The following is a 24797-nucleotide window of genomic DNA, read 5'->3' on the forward strand; positions in this document are numbered from 1 at the left end:
TGCATCATCAACAACACTTACCAGGCTTCCCGACTGACGAGGCGAACTCGGTCCACAGCTTGGTCTTTAAATCCCTGTCGTAGTAACAATCGACCGAGGAATTAAAAAGGCACTCGTGTTTGTGCCAGAAATCGATCAGCAGGTGGTCCATTGTATGACCCCAGTGTAGCCCCCGGATCTGACATCGAAAGTGTGTCATAGTCTGTGGAGAAAACACCCATTGGTTAGTCCCTCTCACAGATTATGTTTCGCTTCTTCCTTAGTTGTGCTTCACACCGGATGAATACAATTTTACACGAGGAAGATTACTGCCACCAACTGATCTGGAGTAAGGACATACATGTATTAATATCAATATTAATATAATAAAAATGTATATCAGTGTTTTGATTATTATGATTTATCATTCTCATACTACTTTTATTATATGGTCACGTATAGCCACGTATTTGATACATTACTTTTGTTTTAATCGTATATATGTATTAAAAAAATGTTTATATGGCGATACATGATCAGAGTATCAATAATAATAATTCATAAATAATGTAACATTTCATTTAAATTACGTTCATGGAGAGGATGTTAGTGTAGAAATATATATCCATGAACTATCATAAATTATTGTTATTATTTTTATTCAAGTTTATTTGACAGAAAATACCGTATATTTTCCATGTTAGAAAACGAAAAGAACATCTTATTAATACATAAACCACATAATATTGATGTATTCCTCATTTTAATTTTAGTTTAATTGTTTCTTATACACAATAACACTGTAAAAACAAACAGAAACTAAAGCAGAATACAAATAATTTCAATTTAGTACATTTTGTATTAATATACAATATTATATTAGTACATCCGTCCGTTCTCTCTCGATGATTGACAGCTGCACAGCCCTGCTTGAGTCCCTCTACCCGGCCTCCGCCATCTTGCCTCTCTGCCAGAAGCCGAGTGCGGAAGTGGAAACGGCACTGTGCGGGCTCGGGGTTCCGCCTGTGGACGGCTTTGCATATCTTCCAGCCGACACAGCCTGCTATCCATCAAATTTAACCGTTTCTAAACAGCAGAGACCAGGAAAGCGATGGCTGGACGGTTACCGGCGTGTGTTGTCGACTGCGGCACAGGGTAAGTTGTTCAAACCGAACCGCCGTGCAAACAGGGGGCTCGGGTGTCAGCGAGAGGCTGACTACGGGTAGGGACTGTCAGTGTCAGCAGCAGCAGCAGCAGCAGCAACTGGGTGTGTATCTGTCTGTGTATATGCAGACAGCTAGCCATCAAGCTAATATGCTAACAAACTACTAACCGTGTCATGTTATTACTTTCTCCCGGTTGCAATCCGAGACAACCCCAGTCATGTAATTTGAGCGGCTCTAATTTGCACTGTCACCGTTTTTGTTTCGTGTTCGTTTTTCCTGCGTGATGGCTGGTCTCCTCATTAGCAAGGATGCATCACTAGGGTATGTTTTCTTGGTGGCGAGAGCCCAGCTAGTGCAACGTTATGCTGTTGCAAGCCCGAAATCGGACTGAGGGGTATCCCTACAGCTGGTTTCATTCATTTGGAGCTTTCAGGCCTTATTTTCCACTATAGTCTAACGTCCTATTTTAATTTGCCAGATTTTCCACAATTATATGTGTCCCGTGAAGATATCCGTGATTTTTAGCTAATGCAAGTCAGAAACCTTTTCGCTCGTTAGGATTTGAGCATGCGCAATACTACTTCCTATCCAGCCTACACTTCCTCATTCACGCTTTTTAGTCCATATATGGTCGTTTCTAGGCATCAGAGCATGCTTTTTGGATTAACTTCTTTAATTTCTCTTCTTTGCCTGGCTACCGATTATTTTCCTAAAGAAATTGTCTCAATTGTATTGACCTAATAATAATCTGCTTTCGCAGGAAATGTTGTTTTCAGGGACAGACTGAATAATACCGTGATATATATTCTCTTAGCTCCCTGCAGCAGTGTTTGCATTGATGGCTGTGCATACCTGCTTTTGGTATTAGGTAGAGTTTCATCAAGGTGAAGGTTTAAACCATGTGAGGCATTTGAAAGATATTCTTGAGTCGTTATAATTTTATTACTGGATCCATCCACAGCACAGTCATTGTATCCTTTTCTCTAAGTAATTTCTAACTTTGAGGAAGATGTAGATCTTTTAAACAATGCCAACATGCATATTCTTTCAAAACTACAGTACTTAGTGTGATAGGTATGCTTAGTTAGTTTTGGGGGCTTTGCATTGCTTGCATGTAGAGGCTTGAACTCCACTCTTCACATTGCATACCTCTCCACTCATCCCCCCCCCTCTTTCCTTCAGGCTGTTAACCGGGCTGCTTCTGATCTGCACTGGGACAGCACACAAAAGTGAAGCTGAAAATTTAAGTTGGCCTGCGCTTGTTTCTACTCATCAAGCAGATGGCTTCTACTTTCTGGCCAAGCCTTACAGTCATAACACATATGTTCCAATATCAATGAAATGACGCGTGTTCAATAAGTCACAGTTTAGGTTCAGATTTAGTTTGTGATTAGTTGTTTTAATGTTGACAAGCTATGGCTTTGCAGTTTAGACGGAGAGTACCAGCAGATGGTATAAAGTGCTGAGGGAGTTCAACAGCTGTCTCTGAGTCATGCTTAAGATGTCCAAACAGTGACCACTTCACTTCCTTTTACACATCAATCTTCTAAGCAGCCCGGCTGCTGCTATTCTTAGAATAGACTGCTTTACTAGGCAACAATAGATTATTTTCATCTGTCAATTAGTGTTTCCCAAAGCCCAAGATGACGTCCTCAAATGTCTTGTTTTCCCCACAATTTAAAGATATTCAGTTTACTGTCATAGAGGAGTAAAGAAACCAGAACATATTCACATTCAAGAAGCTCGAATCAGAGAATTTAGACTTGTTTTCCTTCTTCACTTAATCACTCAAACTGAATAATCGATTATTGAAATAGTTAGCAATATTTTTAATAGTAGTCAAGTAATTGATTAATCTCAGGTGTTGCAGTTGAGTGCAGTCAAAGAGTTGGGTGGAGTAATTCTTCATAAGCAAACAGTTTCATAACATAAGGCTGCAATCCTTAATGAGCCTCAGACAGCATTGGTTTCACTCAAAGGAAAAGTAGACCAACATTATCATTTGCCAAAAAGTAGATGTGTCATTGAGCTAAAGATAACAAGGTGTAAGATTCCCCAAAAATTATACTAACATAAGATAATTTGCCAAAAAGGGTTTAGTGCAGTAGTTGAGCTGGTTGTTGGGCTGCGCTCCAGCTGTCCTGTGCGATGATGTCCACCGTCAGACATGTGGTGTATGGGAAGCTTGTCGTGGCAGGTTGAGGTAGACAAGCTGGGACTGTTCTGTGGTATGAAGATGTTCACACTGCTGCCACTATTGCTCAACCTCCACCAGGAAAACGACAAAATAAGATTTTTTAAATGATAAAATGTACATTTATTTGAAAAAAACCAAAACATCAACACTGCCAACATCATTATCAAATCCATTATAAAACAAGATTTGTCATATTTTCTTGTGTTTTTGAAGAAACTAAACTCCACATTTTCTTGTGATAATGTAAAGTGTATATAAAGAAGTGTGTTAATGTCATACAAATGCTGTTATCACTGATCAGCAATTCATGCTTTTTTAAATTAAAGTGACACTGTCACTTGAGAGGGTGGGCCCAAACAGTATGTCAAAGCGGTGCTGGCATTTCATCAATGAGCAAAGTAGTAGCAGTGACCAAACTCCTGCATAAAGGCCTCTATCCAGCCCAGAGACACGAGAAGATGCAATGAGTCACTAGTGGGAGATGTTACACATATAACTTAGACCTTTTAGAAATAGACAAATTGAAAAAAATGCACTTTTCTTTGTAATACTGCACACAGAGGACCTGCCGACTATTTCTGCCAGGTTTCTCCTGTATTTGAACACGATCTATTGCAGGTTCCTATTGTGTTCTTTCTCCTGGCATTGCCTAAGAAAATCAACATTGGCAGCTCTGTTGGTTTTTCAGTGTGCTTGACAAATAATGAAATTGCCAGATTAGATTATATAACTTTATTCACACACAACACTATTCAGCTCTTGACGAACCAAAAGTCACTTAGTTGACACAGATAAATGGGGAGTGGTGGTTCGCCTGTCAGGTAGTGTCCGTTCATGTCAGCGGAGGTAGACATTATTTGACCCAAGACAGCAGGACACAAATCTAGGTTTTGAATATCGATCCAACGATTCTATTTTCTTCCTGAGAAAGTAATCAAGAGACACTCTTTGTGCAGTGATATGTCTTATGGTGAGTTCTATTTGTACTGGAAAGTAGGAAATTGGAGCTGGGAAATACGTCACACCCGAGTTGACCACGTTTCAGTACAACAAGTCGTAAACCATGTTCTAGCTAGTTTAGCTTTGTTAGCATTGTTGGCAATACCCGTTAATAACAACACGTTATGCAGTATTTTGTGCAGGTAAACACTCTTGCAACATGTCCCCGGATAGAAGTTGGACAGTACTGTGTGTGCCACTGATTTTAAATGAGGCACAAATAAGACATTAGTGCTAATAAACTGTATATTACAACAGCTTTCCCTTAGGTAATGCGCGGAGCAGCCGTCTCAGATTTTGAGGTTGGTATTGGTCGTGTTCTCCTGAGTCTCTAAATTAAAAATCCGACTTCAGGGGGTGTTCCATTTTCTGACTGGGAACTCTGCAATTTCGACTTCCTAGTACAAATAGAACGCAAGATTAATCTCAAATTTCTACTTCCTTTCTGTAATTATTTTATGTTTGGTCTTCTACATAAAATTAAAATGCACACTTTCCTGAGCAATAGGAAGATTTCTATCCAGGAAAAAGAAACTTTGGTTGATGTCCATGTTGAATCTAAAACGTTGTGGATTGGTACTCACACAAATCTAAGACACAGTTAGAACAGTTGTTAATTGTTATAATACCTTAAGCCTATTTGAAAGTTTGCTCATAACATTCCCAGGTCAAGACTGCTGATGTGGCCCTTCCTGCTTCTTTATTTTCTTAATAAAGTTGAATTCAAAGGAGCCACTATTATGACCAGGATGTGGCCTATTATGCCCACATTGCTTTGGCAGTCGTCAGCAGTGTCCTCTATCAGTCTCTTGGGCCCTGCGTGCAGGAAGTATCGTAGTCTTGTCTGGGCTCAACCCAGTCTGGACTACATCTGGTTAGCATGTGCCCCACAAAACAGCGTTTGTAAAGAGCACAGACATGGAGAAGGCTGTAAATTCTACATTATTTGATGCTAAGGCTGAAGGTGTCTTCACTGAATGTTATATGAGCATGGAGGTGGAAATGTTGCTTATGTGTCCCAATCGCAATGATTTTAATCTTTTTATTTTTATTTTTTTATTCATACAACTTCTCTCTTTGGTTTTCCTGTTTTCTTTCTTGCATAGACAAGTATGCAATAAAGAACGCAGCAGTGTTGAGGTCACAGCTAGTTTATATTAAGGATGGCCAGTTTATCTGTAAGTGATCTTTTTTTTCCTCCGGGAGACAAATATGAATAGTCTTCAGTTTCCCAATACTACATGAATGGGTCTTTTAATGGCCTCCCATTAGCAAACTGTAGAGCTGCCGCTGCTTTTGGCACCCAACCAACCCGCCAAAGGACAGTGATGGCATTGATCAAAACGATAGCGTAGGAGGTAGAAGCCAAAAATAATCTTTACCCAAGTCAACTTTCATGCATACAAATGTAGTGCCAGCAGTGTAGCAGGTGGTTGTTTTTGTGCAGAACATGCCGCCTCCATAGAATGAAATGTGATGCTTTTCTCTTGCAGTTACACCAAACTGGGTTATGCAGGGAACACAGAGCCGCAGTTCATCGTTCCATCATGTGAGTATTTCACCGTGCATTAAATTCCCCCTCACGCAAGCCAAGCTGGCCAGTGACACTAACAATGACCATGATGCTTCGAAAAGATTAAAATGTTTGTCATAATAATAATAATAATAATTTCCTTGTTGGAAAATCTGTTCCAACAACTAGATTGTCCTTGTAACATCTATCATGGTCCAATTTTAAAGTTTAAATAATCTATTTTGAACTGTATTTATTGTCTTATAGTAATAGTGTACAGATATACGCACACACACACATTATGTACAGACAAAGTATATTAACAATAACAACTTAAAATAGCTTTAAAAAAAGAAGAAGGGGGAGGTAGAATAGTTTGTAGTATTTTTATATGCCACATATTCTGTCAAGAGCATTATCCACATTGATTTTACATATAATATGGAAAATGTGCTTTCCAAAAATCTATCCACCATTACAAAACGCATATTACGTTACAGACTTTGTACCTTCGTGACGTATATATCAAGTTTTAGTATATGATTTTTAAACAATTGTAAAATGTTTGAATACCATTTTAACTTATTCATCAATAAAATATTCACAACTTTCTAAAAGAGTTTATTCTCAGTTGCTCTCTATTGACTTCTCTATTTTCTTGTCAGGTATTGCCATCAAAGAGTCGGCCAAGGTCGGAGACCAGGCCCAGCGGAGGATGATGAAGGGGGTGGATGACTTGGATTTCTACATCGGAGATGAAGCAGTAGACAAGCCCACATATTCCACTAAGGTATATGACCCTGACAGCTTAGCACATCCACAGAAGCCACTGGCATAGCAAATGTTGGATTTGTATATGCTTTTCTTAAAGAACTGTTATTTTCATCATACATATAATGCGTAGTGAGTCGTAAACAAGAAGCAAGTTCAAGGAGAGACTTTCCATTTTGCTGACATGCATTTTCTTTTACCCAAACGATGAGGAGAGAGACTTTACCCGGGTGTGGGAGTCCACTCTGTAAAGTCATTTATTTTCAAATATTTTAAACATCTGCTATACATTTAATGTGTAATGATCAATGACGACCTGTATTTCTCCAACAATATGGCTTTTTAAAGGATGTTGTTTTATGGCTGAAATGACATTGTAGGAACTACGGGGTGAATTAGACCTGCTGCCTACACATTTTAATGGAATAAGATGGAGATTAGATGAAGATAAGACTATGCATAAGATAATTCCAAATTAAGTATATGTTCTATGACTTTGCTGACAAAGTCTGATTTTTATCAGATGCAATTATTCCTGGTTATCTGGGGCGCCAGGCGTATTATATAAGGTGTAAAAAGTAGAGCAGGAGCACACACAGTTCTCTTTGGTACAGGCAGTAGGTCTCTCACAGTACACATGAGTCATAGCAGGAAAAGCACAGGGATAGCTCGTATCATCAACGATGGCTCTGCTCCCTTTAGGTGTCCCAGTTAGCCAGCATCACACACACACACACACACACACACACACACACACACACACACACGCACACACACACCAGAGCTGTGTCCCACTTCTGTACCACATACTGATTCTAAGCTGGTTTTGAGTTGCAGTGTGTTCACACTAGAAAAGTGATTAAAATAAAGTATACACATACGTGTACACTATTCTTCTACAATGCAACATATAAAGCAAAAGAGAGAGCTAATCACACCTGGGGAAAAGACATCAAACTGTAGAATAGAATAAACTTTATTGTACGACCAAGGCAGGACATTTTTCTTTGGTCTCACCCAGGAAAATATAAACGCAAAGCCATGTCCACAAGATACAAACATCACATAAAGCATCACATAAAACGGAACAAATAGCTTCACATCTCTGGTGTACAGCCTACACTTTCATGTTAAAGTTTACTGGAAAGGAACACTTTGCATTTGGGATAAAAGCACCTGTGTAAATCATTTTTTTTTGCCAGTGGTACTCTGTAGCGTCGCCTGAGGGAAGCAACTCAAATTCAGGGGAGAGGGGATGTGTTATGTCATTGATGATTGACAGGGCTTTCTCGTGTACAGCTGTGTGTCGAGGTCTTCTAATGGCTTTTGTTGGCGGACCACTATCTCATCTGATGAGCCGTCTTACATATCAATCTACATTGTCTGTAAAACTCAGTTTGTCGTCTTTGTTTAATGATGTATATGTGGACTGTTCTTTTTGTTAAGTTTAATTGGCACTGTCAAAGTTGCAGTTTGAATGTCGTTCTCTTATTACACTTTTCCTGTTACTATAAATGGTTACGTATGTTTACCTCCTGTATATTAACTGCAAAAACAGCATATTATTTATAATTTTAAAAATACACATGATAATATGTATAGTATAAATAATCCAGCCCCTCTTAAATGTTTATATAGTTATAGTAACCGACTCTCTCTCCACCTCCCTACACTCGTATTTAGAGTGTAATACATTTGCCAAAAGGACAAAACGCACAATAAACCATTACAACTAAACTACTAAAATATTATAATACCATTATTTATAATTATTTTGGCCATGATAATCGTCTAGTGAAAACCTGATATTGTGACAGCCCCAATTAGTATTTAGTATATACTATATACAGTGAGCCAGTATGTAGTTTGGCTTTGGGACCCTGGAACACCTAATTGCAGCCATAATGATTGTTATTAGTGACACCTGGGAAGGAGCTCCAAAGTCTCAAATGAGTGTTATTCTTGAGGGAGCATTATGGAATAAGCTCTGGACATCTGGTCTCTGCATCACATGACTGTATCAACCTCGACGTTACCGGTCCATATTGAAAAATAATAAATGTATTAGTCTGTATTTTCCTGCTTTACTGTACCCCGCCATCATTCATAATTATTTTATCCAACTGTTAATTATTTAAACATCTGCCTTCCAGTCCTTCATTGGACAATCTTTCCTATCAAATTATGTACCTGTAAGAGTTAATATAATTCATTTTGGGGCAGTTAAGTACGTCAGTAAGATCACGTCTCATACTCACAAATTCTTGCTAATTATGTATACTACATACTCAATTTGACCTCATAGTTTGTATGAATAATGTTAGAATGCCATTTTGGACACAGCCCAAGTGTTGTGGAGGATGGCAATCAGCTGCAACTGCTGACAATGACATAACAACTGCATGATGTCATTGGATAACTTGCATGCTGTTTAGACATTGTTGTTGCGGGTAACCTACAAAACCGAGAGGAAACTGTTGTATGTTGTCAGATTTCATTATCAGAGAATGAAGAATTAAAGTGTGATTGGTAACTTCAACTAAGGGCTGCTGCTTATATACAGTATCTTACAACATTTGTGCAGTTATATAAGCATGAACAAACATGTGGGCTGCACTGGCAGAAACCATATAGGCAGGAAGTTCAATCTAAAAGGCAGATATAAGACTAATACTATATATAGCTATATATATATAATATATATATATATATATATATATAGATTATAAACAACATATACTATATATATGTGTATATATATATATATATATGTATGTTGTGTATGTATATAGGTATATATATATATATAATATATATATATATATATATATATATATATATATATATATATATATATAATATATATATATATCTATATATATATTATCATATGTGTGTGTGGTGTATATATATGTATATATGTATAATAGTTGTATATGTATATATATGTATATATATATATTATATATATATATATATATGGTGTGTGTGAAATTATATATATATATGTATGTGTGTATATATATATATACACACTATTATATAGATATATATGTGTGTGTGTGTTATATATTATATGTGTTTGTGTATGTATATATATATTATATAATATATATATATATATATATATATATTATAATATATATATATATATGTATATGTATATATATATCTATATAATATATAATCTATATATATCTATCTATATTCTATCTATCTCTCTCTCTATATCTATCTATATATATCTATATATATATATATCTATCTATATCTATATATATATATATATCTCTATCTTATATATCATGTATCTCTTTCTTATATCTATATATATATTTCTCTCTTCTCTCTCTCTCTTCTGTCTCTGTCTCTCTCTCTGTGTCTCTCTCTCTCTCTCTCTCTCTCTCTGTCTCTGTCTCTCTGTCTCTGTCTCTGTCTCTCTCTCTCTGTTCTATCTCTGTCTCTGTCTCTCTCTCTATCTGTGTGTCTCTCTCTGTGTCTCTGTCTCTCTCTTCTCTCTCTCTCTCTGTGTCTCTCTCTGTGTCTCTCTCTATCTATCTACTTGTGTCTCTCTCTGTGTCTCTCTCTCTACTGTCTCTATCTGTGTCTCTCTGTGTATCTCTGTCTCCTCTCTGTCTATCTCTCTGTGTCTAATGTCTATCTCTCTTGTCTCTCTGTCTCTCTCTATCTCTATATAGAATATGTATATATGTATATATAGTATATATGTATATATGTATGTGTGTGTGTCTATATCTATATATATATATATATGTATGTATGTATGTATATATATGTGTGTATGTATGTATATATATATGTATATATATATGATTTTATAGTATGTGTGCTGTTTTTGCATCTTATATTTATGCTTCTCAGTGTTCTAATTAGCTGTAACCTTGTGCCAACAGTGGCCAATCCGTCACGGGATTGTGGAGGACTGGGACCTGATGGAGCGCTTCATGGAGCAGATCATCTTCAAGTACCTGAGGGCTGAGCCCGAGGACCACTACTTCCTCCTGGTAAGAGGCTTAAAAAATGTGCTCAGTCCAAAAACAGATTCCTGATCTTGATGGACATTTTCAAACCCCATCCTGGTGTCATATTAGTTTGTTCTCTCCTCGTGTCTCACACACCACGCAGAGCAAAGCATCAAATGATCAATTACTTATTAAGTAACAATATAAATTGATTGTTGTGGGTATAAAGGAATTCTGTACATTTATGTTTAACAATTGTAATTATATTAACAATTTTGATATTATGTTAAAGCTTTTAAGAGTCTGGAAATATTTGGTTTATGTAACTTGAAAATGCTTGAAAAGTTCTCAAATTGTCTCTTTTTGTAATGGTGATTAAAAAATCTGCCTTCAACCACACTTTGTTACTGAATAACGGTGTTTCTGTGTGTGTGCTATTTATTCTCCGTCTGCAGACAGAGCCTCCTCTGAACACACCAGAAAACAGAGAGTACACAGCTGAGATCATGTTTGAGTCCTTCAATGTACCAGGGCTGTACATCGCTGTGCAGGTGAGATATGCTGGATCAAATAGTCTGTGTATTATAAGGAAATACACTTTTATACCTTCTCTCATCTGATTTATTATTCTGGTATCCTAATAATGTATAATTTATAATAATCTATGTGAAATTACAGCCAGGATATTCTCAGTATGAAATTTCTCTGTGCGTGCGTGTGCTAGGCTGTGCTCGCTCTAGCAGCCTCCTGGACGTCCAGACAGGTAGGAGAGAGGACGCTGACAGGCACTGTCATCGACAGCGGAGATGGTGTCACCCACGTCATCCCTGTGGTGAGTGTCCAGATCCCCAGGTGCACACTCTCCAAAACACACGGATCCTTCCATTGCTCTCCGTCCCACAGTGTAGTTTTCAAAGACTCCACATTTATGTGTATGGCCAGCTGTCGCTGTACGGAAAAGTTAGAAGCTTCATTCATTCTTCAAATCATCATTCAAATGCTGCGTAGCTTTTTCTTTGTTCTTGTGTTTAGAGACGATATATACGACAAAATCTATTTAGACTTTAAAGCTATTACAGAAAATGACTTATGTTATTGCAAAACAACAATCATATTGCTATTAGCCTAAGAGGGCAATTATTATTTCATCATTATGTTTTTCCTCTATTGGATTAGCCTGCTGCCTACATGTATTAATGTTGGAGCCCTATGGTGAGGAGAGCCATACACATAAAGGAAAGATGTTTATATTTGTTTGTCTCGTGTAAAGATTTCACAATGGTTAGTCTTTTGTTAACAGCCATTCCTTTCCTGTTTTATTTCGGAGATTCATGGTCATGTGTTTGGCTTTGTTCAGAAGAGCAACATTTTGTATTCATTCCCTTAATTTTTGAATGTTAATACGACTCGCAATCATAACCATGATCAGAGGCATCAGTGTGTAAGAACATTGCGTAGAAAAGTGTTTGTTTTGGACGAGACTGAAACGGTTTCACCTGTCGGTCTACTTGCAGTAACAGGATGGTGTTGATGTTTGAAAGTAGGGCACATTGTTTCAGAGGCTGGAAGGAATTACTCCGTTTTAGGTAATGTGCTGGCAAAAAAACAGTTTTGGAGGCTGGGTGACTGATTCAGCATGTGTGTAGCCACTGCTGAACAAAAGCAGCCAAACACAACAGCCTGGGGCTTTAAGGCCTCGCAGTACACAGATCTGATGGAACCGTATCAAGCTATAACAACCGAATGACATATTTGACTTAATCTCTGTTTCTTTCTCTTCCTGTCTGTCTGTATTTCTTCTGTCTCTCTCAGGCTGAAGGGTATGTCATTGGCAGCTGTATAAAGCACATTCCCATCGCAGGACGAGACATCACCTACTTCACCCAGCAGCTTCTGAGGGAGAGGGAGGTGGGCATCCCACCGGAGCAGTCGCTGGAGACGGCCAAGGCAGTCAAGGTTGGTGTTACATTTCCCCTCAGCCACTTCCTCTGCTAACAAGGTGCTGACTGCAGTCACATAAGGAATTCCATGAGTCATCAGTGGGATAGAACACGTAGCCCTCTGGTTACGGGTGTGAATCTTCTGCTTACGCTGTGCTGTGATAGACAACTGACTGGATGCACAGACGGACGGTCCTATAATATTATACTGATCATATGAGAAGAATATCTGTTGAGTAGCAACAACAGAACAAAGGTTAGTACAGGATAAATTCAAACTGAAGTTGGATAAATAAATATACAATATCATAGGGGAAGTTTTAAGTGTTCTTTTGTTTCATGCGTTGTGTTTGCAGATAAAGATTAGGCTGCACTATATTATTAGTATTATACTATCTGTAACCTTTATTGAGAAATAGATAAAATCATGATGGACATTTTGGAAATAATAACATCTAACAAAAATATTTTGCTTGAAATTTAAGACATTAATGACAATTAAAAATGTCAATTGAAGCTTCAAAGTAAAAACAAAAAAAAACTAAATCGGGTACAGCTGTACTCATGTATGTTTTAAGTCTTCACATGGAAGTTATAGGAATATTGTAGTTAGTCAGTTGTTGTTCATTGTGTTGTGCATGTGCAAGTCCTACGAGACACTAAGTCAGGGGTCGGGAACCTATGGCTCTTTCCATGACGCAATATGGCTCGCAGACAATTTTGAGCTGACATTTTCAAACATGTTTACAAGTAATAAATAATTATACTGTGCCATTTTAAAGTGAAACATTTAGCAGCTGATTTAATTTTTTTAGTTCTCCCTCTCCTCCGCTCTGTCTCTGACTGTAGGTCACTGTAGCCCCAGCCCTTCGCGAAACGGCAGAAGAGAAACTGCGCAAAGCAAGCAGTAGACCAGGGGTGTCAAACTCAATCACAGAGAGGGCCAACATTAAAAACGGGGACTACGTCGAGGGCCAAACACGGGCCACATTTATTGAACAGGATAGACATATTGGATAAAGTGCAAAAAGATATGGAACATATTTAGGTAGGCTACATTCTCCGAGTCCACATGTGTCAGAGCCAGATGTTTGGAATCTTTTCTTAGTTGCCAGTTAATGTTGGGGTTCTGTGGAAACCCTCAGTGAGTGAAGGTGTGCATAGTGAGACGACTCCTGTTTGGGCTTTTTGTTCATCTTCATCACAGAGAAAAGCTGCTCAGACAGGTATGTGCTTCCAAACATGCAAAGCATCTGAGCGGCATGAAGGTTGAGGCATCATTTCAGGGATGAAGCTTGGAAACTGTGCAACGCCCACAGAGTCACACTTTGCCTTGAGTGTGTCGTTACACTGGAGGTCAATCAGCTCCATTTGGATGTTCACAGATGCTGTTTCCACGTCAACTGCAAACGGGTTGCTGAGCAGTTCAATTTTAATTTCTGAGCTGCAAATACGTAGTCGGGAACAGCGGTGGAGATGGTTTGTCAGGGTTTTGAAACACGTAGTGACCAAAGTTTCCTTGCTGCATCAGAGTCTCCCACAGGCGCAGCTTGGCATCATACATGTCCGTGATCACACGGCCCTGAAGCTGCAGGTTTAACAGTGAGATGCTTCGTTATCGCCACTTTTCGTCCCAGAGATCTGTGGTGTCCTGCTTTCTGGCAGATTTCCTCACGCAACTCGAAAAATCTATTCAGCACTTCAGAATATGTATTTCCCCGTGGTTGTGCCTTGCATTGATTTAATTACTAAAACCGGCGGGCCAGTTATGACAGACATGTGATATTTTCTCGTGGCCGGATATGATTGTGGCCTTGATTTTAACACCCGTGCAGTAAACACTGAAACGTGCTCATAAATGAGATAAATAACGTAAGCGTTTAGTTTATTTAATAAAAGAGCACCTGTTCAATGAAACACTGATACCTCTATTAGTACTTGGAGATGTGTTATACTTAAAAAATGCACGCATAAAGTTGTGTTCAAATGTATTAAATATATGGCTCTCAAGGAAATACATAAAAATGTTTTTGGCTTTTATGGCTCTCCCAGCCAAAAAGGTTAAACAGACATCCACTTTATATCCACCCTGCTCTAAGACATACAGCTGATATAGTGAAACGTTTGTCAAACAAGACAATAACTTCTTAAGTTACAATAAAGAGCGTTGTCTTCTTCCCAGGCTTGTCATCATATCATGTAGAATAAAACATGACATGGATCTTTAATCTCACCTAAATCACATAACAAAGTATTTTCCCCTCAGGGAGCGCATTAACCCTGCCTGTGTCTATAACTGACTGTACCTGAACGTAACTTCAGTCAGAGAAATTCTTCTTCAAGGCTCTGCACTCTAGTTTTACTTTTGAAGCATCTTGGGACCATGTCAGAAATAAGCTTGTTAATAATTGTGTTTTCCCTGTAATAGTTTTTTTTTTATGTCTACATTCCATACATCTATCATATCATATTGCTTATTGAGGGCTGAAATTATATAAAGTGGATGTCTGTTTACCTGTGCTGAGGTCCATGATATGTGTAGCTGACATGAGGGCGATCAACATAGCTCATTGTTTCAGCCTCTGTCTTACCACCATAGTGATAATGATGAACTGTGTCTTTACTTCAGTTTGAAAAGTAAGATATAAATTGGATTGAAAAATCGTTTTTCTGCTTGAGGTCACCAGGTGGCACTGTCGGTCTGCCTGTAACGTGCAGCCGGTGTCCTTCAAAAACCCACTGCTTTTGTTTAGTTTCTTTTTCTAGTTTCTCATAATTAACACAGTTCCCCAAACTGAGATCATCTCCGGCTATGAGGATTTCCCCCCCTCACTTTTTCCAGGTCACAAATAGATATGACTTTTTGTTAATGCCATTTGCCTTTTCTTATTGTTGCTCCTTCTGTCACTCACCACATTTTATCGATTCACCTCAATTCTCCACTATTCCTCCATATTTATTAAATAGCTTGTTATCCAAGAGTTAGTTCTCGATGTCAAAGACCATCCTTCATTACCCCGAGACAGACGTAAAATAATGTGAATTCAAACAATTAGCATTGAAGGGATGCGCGTCGTGCATATTGCCAATCATGTCTGGAAATGTTGATTCCACTGCTGTCTGGCTCGCAGCATGGACCACGCTCACTTCAAATTTAACCCATGACATCTCTACATACAGTACACTGTTATGTTCTGCCCTTTCCAATTCACTGTTACAGAAGCAAAATCGATTTATGTCTAAAGGTTTTCAAATTAAATGTGTTTTTACAATTTCTCAAATAGCAGTAGTATACACCAGCAGGGTAAACAAATGCAGCCCCTGATCTCATTATCACTCTTGCATAACAACACAATGATATCAACATGTTGACACTAATAGAAGAGGACCTTCGTAGACGGATTTTTGCTGCTTGATTTAAAATGACTGATGATATAGACGCTTTAAAAAGATCAAGGATGCGCGCGAAGCAGGGGGATAGAAAACGCCTGCAACGCCACAATAGCTTTTGAATGGACATTTTCACTATTCAGAAAGTAAAAGGGCACTTGGAGAGAGCCAAGGCTGTTTCCGTAAGTGAAAAATAAGGTGTGCATCCGCCCCGTGATTCGGATCTGCTCCAAAATGTAATGGATTCTTCCTTTTGGCCTATGCTGCACCCTTTCACCATGTTTCATTAAAACCGGGCCAGTAGTTTTTCTGTTATCCTGCTGGCAAACAGACAAACAAAGCAACAAACCAAACCGAAAGGATTACCTCCTTGGCAGAGGTAATAGCCCAGGGGTATTCAACTCAAATTCTAAGAGGTCCAGTTAGAGAAAATTTCCGCGAGCAAAGGTCCAGGAGCATCATAATGTCTAACGTGCGTTATGAATTAGTGTGAGATATATTGAAGTAGCCTAGTAGCTGTATCAACGTCTGCACGTCATCAACAACTGACTGTCACATCTAATAAAGAAAGTACAATTTAAAAACATTTAGACAATATTTATTGTCACTAAACATTGAACTATACAGATATATATATAATACTGTAGATATGTATAATGTTCTTCTCGGGCTGCATTTAAAAATACAATTGTGAAAATAAATAAAATAGCTTTTGAAAAATTGTGCATCTTAAAATAAAGTGCCTAATCTTAGAAAAATAAAAAAGTGTAGCAGCAGCTTGAGTTTCTTTAACTGTTGTTTCACATCTTGATTTAACGCTCAACCAATGTTAGAATAAATCAGTCTCAACACATCTTAACAATTGAACCCAGGCTAGCACATCCTGGGTTAAACTGCTCTCTGTGGCTGATGATGCTGACAGGTGGCCTATTTGATTTATTTTGTCACAAATAAAAATCACATTGAGCTCTGAGTGCTTATTTTCTGTGCCCTCAGTTCAGACTTGAGTGGGTATGTTTGGTCAAAAACGTTGTGCTTTGTCTCATAGTGGCGTTTCACATCACCACTGTTAATGAGCACCACAGGTCTCTGAGCATATGAGACGCTGGTGTTGTGCTCCAGTGGGAAGGATGAACATGAATGAGTCCATTCTGGGTTGAAAGCTCTGTTGACTTTTCCATGAGTAGTTATTGTTCTCTCCCTGTCTGCCGCTCACTCGTCTCTTTGTCTGTGTTTCTCTCCCTTTCTCCGTCTTCTCTCCCTGTATCGCTAACTCGTCTTTCCGTCTGTCACTCGCCTCTCATCTGTCTGTATTCAGAGTCGCAATGTTTGCCGCCTGGAATGCACAGATTTGATTGGCTGAGTAGCATCACGTGGGATGGCTTAACTCGCATGTAATTAGTCCTGTGAGTTTCCTGAACCGCTAAACCAGTGTCGTAAAAACGAGAAAAGCTGCGCCGGTTAAAATAGAAGCCCTCAGTAATGTATTGATTATAGGTCCGGGTCCGGATAGGTCAGTGTCTGGGTCCGGACTCGCACCGCGGTCTGCCTGTTAGTGACCCCTGTAATAGAGCAACGTGCTGGAAACCAGTAAAAATACTGTTTAGAGGTGAAGTTATATATGCGACACATAAAACCTTTAATATACATCTGTCAGCTGTAGTGAACTAATGTAACACATATTTGAGTGAGAAACAGCAGCTCGTAGTGATAACGCTAATACAGACGTCGTTAGCACCATTGTTATTTAATTATTTTTGTGCCACGCAAAAAACCCCTGATGAAACACCTTTACTCATGCTCTCCCCACCAGGAGCGCTACAGCTACGTGTGCCCAGATCTAGTCAAAGAATTCAGCAAGTACGACACTGACGGCTCCAAGTGGATCAAGCAGTACACTGGCATCAATTCCATCAGCAAGAAGGAGTTCACCATCGATGTGGGCTACGAGCGCTTCCTGGGGCCTGAGATCTTCTTCCACCCAGAGGTCAGTGTGAATCAAAGCAGGGAACACAACTTAAGTATACTGTGTGTCCCCACATTTAGTTAGCTAACCCACCTCTCCACTGTGCCTTCATATCTGCGTGGGATCATTGCTGTTGTGGCTTTGGTACATCCACTGCACAGCATAACATGTCTTCTTTGTTTACCTCTGATCCCAGTTTGCTAACCCTGACTTCACCCAGCCTATCTCTGAAGTTGTGGACGAGGTCATTCAGAACTGCCCTATTGATGTCAGGCGTCCTCTCTATAAGGTAAGCTGATGTTGTGCTTACCTTTTTATATAAAACATGATTTGTGATGAACACATGTGAACAATTGTTGAAGGATTAACAAGCTTCCTCACATTGAGCTCTTTTTCTGCACCATTCAATAAGACCTGCTTTGTCTACACCTGAAATTATTACATTTCTTACATAACATTCAGACCTTTCAGTGAGCTGACTGAAAGTTGTTATTTGTGACAATTTTTATAATCGGGGACGAATTGCAGTGTTTTGTTCATATTCAAGCAGAGTAGCATGGTTACATCCAACAGTCTTACTGCACTGTTTTCAGGGGAGAATGTTGTTAAGGTACTTTGAAAGTACTTAAAAGTTTCTTGAATTTTACTATTAAAAATGTTTACGAAACCTGATTTTTATTTTTTATTTTTCTATTCAAATGAATTTGTTTAAAGTGATGACTTGCTTTGTCTTTGGTAGTTAGTAGGGTTGGGGCTTTTAGGCTTGCTGTACTTTTTTCCTGACCTAGAGAGACTAAATTGATGAAAAGTAATGAGTGAGATGTGTTCAAGTAATATCTCCCCTCACCCAGTTGGGCCCATCACACTTTGAACACACAATAGGGGAATGTTGTCCCAGACAGGCTGGCCAGTTGCAGGTCACATGTGTTAAGTGCTTCTTGTTCTACAGCTTTGTAATCCCATCACCTTTTTTCTTTTCTTCCACAGAACGTTGTTCTGTCAGGAGGCTCCACCATGTTCAGGGACTTTGGGCGCCGTATGCAGAGAGACTTAAAGAGGTCTGTTGACGCCCGACTGAAGATGAGTGAGGAGCTGAGTGGAGGCAAGCTCAAGGTGAGAGTACATGCACAGTAATTCATACGCAGTAAAGATCGATACCGCTCGACAAAACACAATTACTGTGTGAGGAGGGAAAATGTCTTTAAAGTTTATGTCCTTTCCTACTACAATTATTGTTGGCACAGATGTGAATTGAATGTAGATTAGTTGATTTCAATAGCAAATGTATTACCAGGGGGGTGTTGAAATGGAATACCCTTGAAATGTTTCACCTTCAGGGAAGAAGTATATAGTTAGTCTCTGCTACCTCCTCCTCAGTTTATCAAACTGAGAAGGCAATGCCTGTGATTCATCTTGGTGAGATGGTGAATGTCCTCCAGGCTCAGCTGATTGGCATCTGTAAATCCTCCTCAGGCATGGAATAAGCAGATGGTGAATGAGGTTTTGGTCTAAAAGAAAGGAAAAAAACAACAGATACACATCTGTCCCAAAATATCCTCGACATGGATGAAAACAAATTTCAGGGTTTGGGCATGTATGTATGTTTTAGGGATGTCACAATATCAGAAATGTAGTAGTCGATACCAATACCAGTGAAATTCCACGATTCTCTATACCCAATTTGATACCAGAGTAAAAAACAAAACAATAAATCCCATGTACCTTTATTCAGGTTTCTCACCAAAAACTACATTTTAATATTACATTTGAACACATCATGATAACATTATAGTTTACCTTCACCCAACACTCATTTTTACAGAAGAGATTGAACGCATCATAATGTAACTCAATGGAACCGCACTCTGTTAGAGGTAGCTGTTAGCTCCAAGCCCCCAGGAACAGCGCCCAGGCTTTGAAGCCTATTTGACATAGTGGTCAAATTGTGGAATTACAACTTCCGGGTCTGTCACGTTACGCCTTTGGATCAAAAAATACTTTTTGGGGAAGAGACGCCAGTAAATCAGCCCTGTCTACAATGCTGTATCTTTATACATCCATGGTTAGCTCCGTTAGCTAAGCAGCACCATACTGCCCACTGGCTGCTAACGTTAACTAGCTCTTCTCCTGCAGATTTCAACATGGAAGTTGCAGCATCATCAGGGAAAAAAATTAATTGTGCGTCCCCTTGGCCCCCTGGGGAAGAGCTCTGTCCTTAACACATCTTCTATCGTCCCCGGGACTACAGGGCCCCTTTGGCCCCTGCCGTACTGTAGAAAAACGATAACCATCACGCTTTCTGGATTTTAGCATTGACTTGGTACTAAAGTATCGGTTCTTGTGACATGTATGATATAGTATATGTTTCTCTGTCTGTTCACTTTATTTGTTTATTTGAAGGAACCTGCAAACACTGATATAGGCAAATGTTTATTCTTGTGCTCAGATTGCACAAAACGTAGTTCTATGATGTTGGATGTCACAGGGATAATGATAAAAATAAATGCAAAAGCAGACCCCACTGTTCTGTTTGCATAAAAACTCTTTACATTCAGATTTAGTTTTACATATGGTGGTTTGTTCTTTATACTATGACAGTTTTCCTAAAAAAAAAAACCTCACAATAGGCTATCGCCTTACTTACGGTATCGCAATATATTGAATCGTAACCCCTGTGTCATGATATCATATCCACAGATTCTTGCCAATACACAGCCCTATTGTAATTATGAATTATGTATTGTGCACAGACAGACAGATTTAGATTTTCTGTATAGAACGTGTTTTGATAATATCTGTGAAATAGAAACAGTTTCTATGATTCCAAATGTCATGTCTTTAAAAGCCCTTTCCATTTACACCACCTCATTCTGTACTGTAGCTCCCAGGGTGTAACTGTTCCCCGATTCTGCTCTCTGTGCTCCCTCCGCAGCCCAAACCAATTGATGTCCAGGTCATCACTCATCATATGCAGAGATATGCAGTGTGGTTTGGTGGATCAATGTTAGCATCAACTGTAAGTATTTGAAACATACGCACACTGCTTTATCAACATGTACTCGCTCTACATTATGTGTTAGCGTTACAAACGTTATGGCTATCATCTTTTTTTGACATTGAAGGGCATGCACTACTTTTGTTCAATCCTTATTTCCTGTGTCATTTATTTTAGTCCTACTGAGTGAAAATGAATGCTGTGGGTGGTCGTGACTTTTCATTATTCTTTTCCCCCCTTGATGAGTTATTTGTGTGAGCGAAGCGGATCATTTTACCAGCATGAAATATAACTGTGAGCAAAGGTCTCTTGACAGTTGATTCACAAAAGGCTAATTGATGTTAGAATTTAATAGAATTGTTCCCTGATAAGAATAATTGCTCTTTTTCGTATGTCTCAGGTTTCTCAGTAAGAAGATTTAATGCCCTATACCAGGGGTATTCAACTCAAATTCTAAGAGGTCCAGTTAGAGAACATTTCCGCGAGCAAAGGTCCGGAGCATCATAATGTCTAACGTGCGTTATGAATTAGTGTGAGATATATTGAAGTAACCTAGTAGCTGTATCAACGTCTGCACGTCATCAACAACTGACTGTCACATCTAATAAAGAAAGTACCATTTAAAAACATTTAGACAATATTTATTGTCACTTAACATTGAACTATACAGATGTATATAATACTGTAGATATGTATAATGTTCTTCTCGGGCTGCATTTAAAAATACAATTGTGAAAATAAATAAAATAGCTTTTGAAAAATTGTGCATCTTAAAATAAAGTGCCTAATCTTAGAAAAATAAAAAAGTGTAGCAGCAGCTTGAGTTTCTTTAACTGTTGTTTCACATCTTGATTTAACGCTCAACCAATGTTAGAATACATCAGTCTCAACACATCTTAACAATTGAACCCAGGCTAGCACATCCTGGGTTAAACTGCTCTCTGTGGCTGATGATGCTGACAGGTGGCCTATTTGATTTATTTTGTCACAAATAAAAATCACATTGGGCTCTGAGAGCTTATTTTCTGTGACCTCAGTTCAGACCTGAGTGGGTATGTTTGGTCAAAAACGTTGTGCTTTCCCTCATAGTGGCGTTTGACATCACCACTGTTAATGAGCACCACGGTCTCTGAGCACATGAGACGCTGGTGTTGTGCTCCAGTGGGAAGGATGAACATGAATGAGTCCATTCTGGGTTGAAAGCTCTGTTGACTTTTCTCTTCTTGGAGAGCGCCATGAGTAGTTATTGTTCTCTGTATCACAGCTTCTTACAACACGGATGTTTTATTTAAAGTCCAAGTTAAATCACCGTTAGTGATTTTGTAATCATGTCAAAGTGATTTTTCAATAAAAGAAAGGTTTTCACTATTATGAAAGGAAGACAGAAATGCTCCTTGAACCTGAGTGGGCAGCCATGCGTGTGTGCATTGCCTGGTTACCACGTACTAAGTTTAGCCCTGTTCAACTTTATTGCTGTGCCAACGCAGTAGTCTCATTGAAATGAATAGGAGGTCTGTGCTTGTTCACGTAGTGCTAATGTGTGCTTTATGGAAACAGTTAAAAATGAAATAATTTGATGCTTATTTGTAGAGACATATCTCTCTCTTTCAGAGGCCGAAAACATAATTCACACTGGTTAACACACAGACGAGCGCTGTCCTAAAACAAACAAAAAGAAAATAGAGCTATTTTGGGAAACACTGGTTCTATAAGTCTAGATGTCCTATGTACAACGTTACGTGACTCTTGGATCAGCATGAAACTCCTGATTTTAAATAATGTTACAACTGCTTTGGAAAATATCTGCTTCTTTGATAAAAATTTAAAAACATTCAATCTCTGAAATTAAATCTTGACGCACAATCCTAAAACTTTAATTTAGTTTTAAATTCTGGATGGATTCAGTAGATATGGTGCCGTGTTACGAATTTACTAGCACTTTGGAAATAAAATAAGCTTTTATGTCTGAACAAAGAAAAACAACAACACCTGCAGAAAGTAAATATGCAGATATATGCAACTTTTTAAATTGATGTGTTCTGTTTTAGTTCTCTGTTCTTATCTAGGCCTATGTTTGTTCTCACCTTCTTCTTCATTTGTGCTTCCACAGCCTGAGTTCTACCAGGTTTGCCACACCAAAAAGGACTATGAAGAGATCGGGCCCAGCATCTGTCGCCACAACCCTGTGTTTGGAGTCATGTCTTAACTTTGGACCTCTGAAGTTTAACAGCGGTGGGGTGGGGGGGTAAAGGACGGCTCAGGAGGGTGCAGACGGTGGTGCTTCTGTGCTTTTTGATTACTTGTTCAGCTATGGATGTATGGGACGAGAAGGCCATCCAGAATATAAAAAAAAGAGACCAGACCAAACACAGACCGGCTGGAAAATTTATTGTGAATGTTCTTTTTTTCTTTCTCTTTATTTTTTTGTCAAAATGATGGAAAATGGTTCATAAGCCAAAACAGTTTTAAGAACATTTCTAGATCTGCTAAGCAACATGCAATGATGATAAAGATTATGATGATGACTATAAAGATGGTGTTGGTGGAGGCCTTGCATGATGACAAAAACATTGATAGTAATTTCCTGACACCAGAACATATTATTTATGTTTATAAAACATGAGTCCAGAGATCCCATGACTCTGGAGATCATTGACAAGTTTAGAACATATTAGTCTCCTTTTATTTTCTGCATTTTGTTTCCCAGCTTCAAATGCACATGTTTGTGTATCACGGCAAGAGCTTGTTTATATTTCATACAACAGTTTTTTATATGTAAAACTTGGGAAATCAGGGGTAAAAAAAAAATGACTAGATACCAGTTTTAACCCACGACGCAGCTTTGATACGCAGTATTTTCTTGAGTTTAAGTAGATGTTCTCCTATTAATTCCCCACGTGTCATTGCTGTTTCCCCTTTAATTCTTCTTACAGTACATTTAATTCACATCTGCTTTCACTTCAGATTGTCAGGATTCCACCTCTCTGATGCAGTGAAAGAAAAGAGAGGACTTATTGAAGCTATAAAGATGAAACTGAATAAGAACGACTGTCAGACCAGTATTGTTAGACTAGAAGTTTTTTTTATAATTAAATGCCAAATTATTAAAATAATGGGATTTGTGTATTTAATGCCTTGCAACATTCCAATAAAGGCTCAAATTTGTTTCTAAGTACTTGGTCTTGGTCCTTGCTTCATTTCTGCTTTCTGATTATTTTTATAAGAGCTGCATTCAGTGATAAATGTGACACCAATACGTTGTGAATATATATACATTATATGTAAGTGACTATCAGAACAGTTAATAAAGTCCAAATATCCAAAGCAATTGGAAGATTGGATTAGGAAAAGTTTAATTCTCAGATTCCGTGAGCATATTTTAATATTTTGCAGAACTAAAAAAACATTTTAGCCTATGCTTCTGACTGAAAACTTACCCTCAGGCAAGGATGAACAAGAATAATTGTACTGGCCAGAGTCAAGTCTTACCAAGTCTTCCCTCTCTGGGTGGTCTCAACAGTTACTTCATTGGAAATTCCTTAACATTCCCTCTGCATCCCCAAATGTCTGTGCACTGGGCAGGAGTAAAAGTAGGTTGAGTGCTTCAAGAGAATGAGCTGCCACCACCACTACAGCTGTCTGCACACGAGATAGTGTGAGCGATGATGGAAAAAGTCCTCTGGGGGACTTTGACCCAAGCTGCGTCCTTTCTGCCAGAGCTGGAGCTCAGAGAGGTGTGACTGATGGGAGGAATGTTTCTCAGCAGCAGCTATCCTACCATGTGACACCACAGCGTCTCAGTAAATGAGTTATTGATGTGAAAGATATGGAAACATCACTAATATTAATTTCAAGCTTGTTGTATGACAGTATAACTCATCTAAAGGCACCTGGAACC

At 38.6% G+C, this 24797-nt stretch overlaps 1 protein-coding gene across 1 annotated transcript; it reads left to right on the top strand.

The window, feature by feature from the left end:
* Positions 1-905: 905 nt before the first annotated feature.
* Positions 906-24074, top strand: LOC115026324 (actin-related protein 3-like). The gene is made up of 12 exons (XM_029459106.1): positions 906-1134; positions 5835-5890; positions 6520-6644; positions 10540-10650; positions 11064-11159; positions 11333-11440; positions 12421-12564; positions 17752-17925; positions 18101-18193; positions 18892-19017; positions 20837-20920; positions 23010-24074. The coding sequence occupies exons 1-12, from the start codon at positions 1091-1093 to the stop codon at positions 23103-23105; spliced, it is 1257 nt and encodes a 418-aa protein (XP_029314966.1). The 5' UTR covers positions 906-1090; the 3' UTR covers positions 23106-24074.
* Positions 24075-24797: the final 723 nt, after the last annotated feature.

Source organism: Cottoperca gobio, chromosome 21, assembly GCF_900634415.1.
Source record: "Cottoperca gobio chromosome 21, fCotGob3.1, whole genome shotgun sequence".
In the NCBI taxonomy this organism is placed as follows: domain Eukaryota; kingdom Metazoa; phylum Chordata; class Actinopteri; order Perciformes; family Bovichtidae; genus Cottoperca; species Cottoperca gobio.

Bases quoted from the DNA above. Each gene is read 5' to 3' on its own strand.
- LOC115026324 (XM_029459106.1), top strand. From the start codon at position 1,091: ATGGCTGGACGGTTACCGGCGTGTGTTGTCGACTGCGGCACAGG. The intron at 5,891-6,519 runs GTGAGTATTTCA...TTTTCTTGTCAG, and splicing joins GCAGTTCATCGTTCCATCAT to GTATTGCCATCAAAGAGTCG. The intron at 10,651-11,063 runs GTAAGAGGCTTA...CTCCGTCTGCAG, and splicing joins AGGACCACTACTTCCTCCTG to ACAGAGCCTCCTCTGAACAC.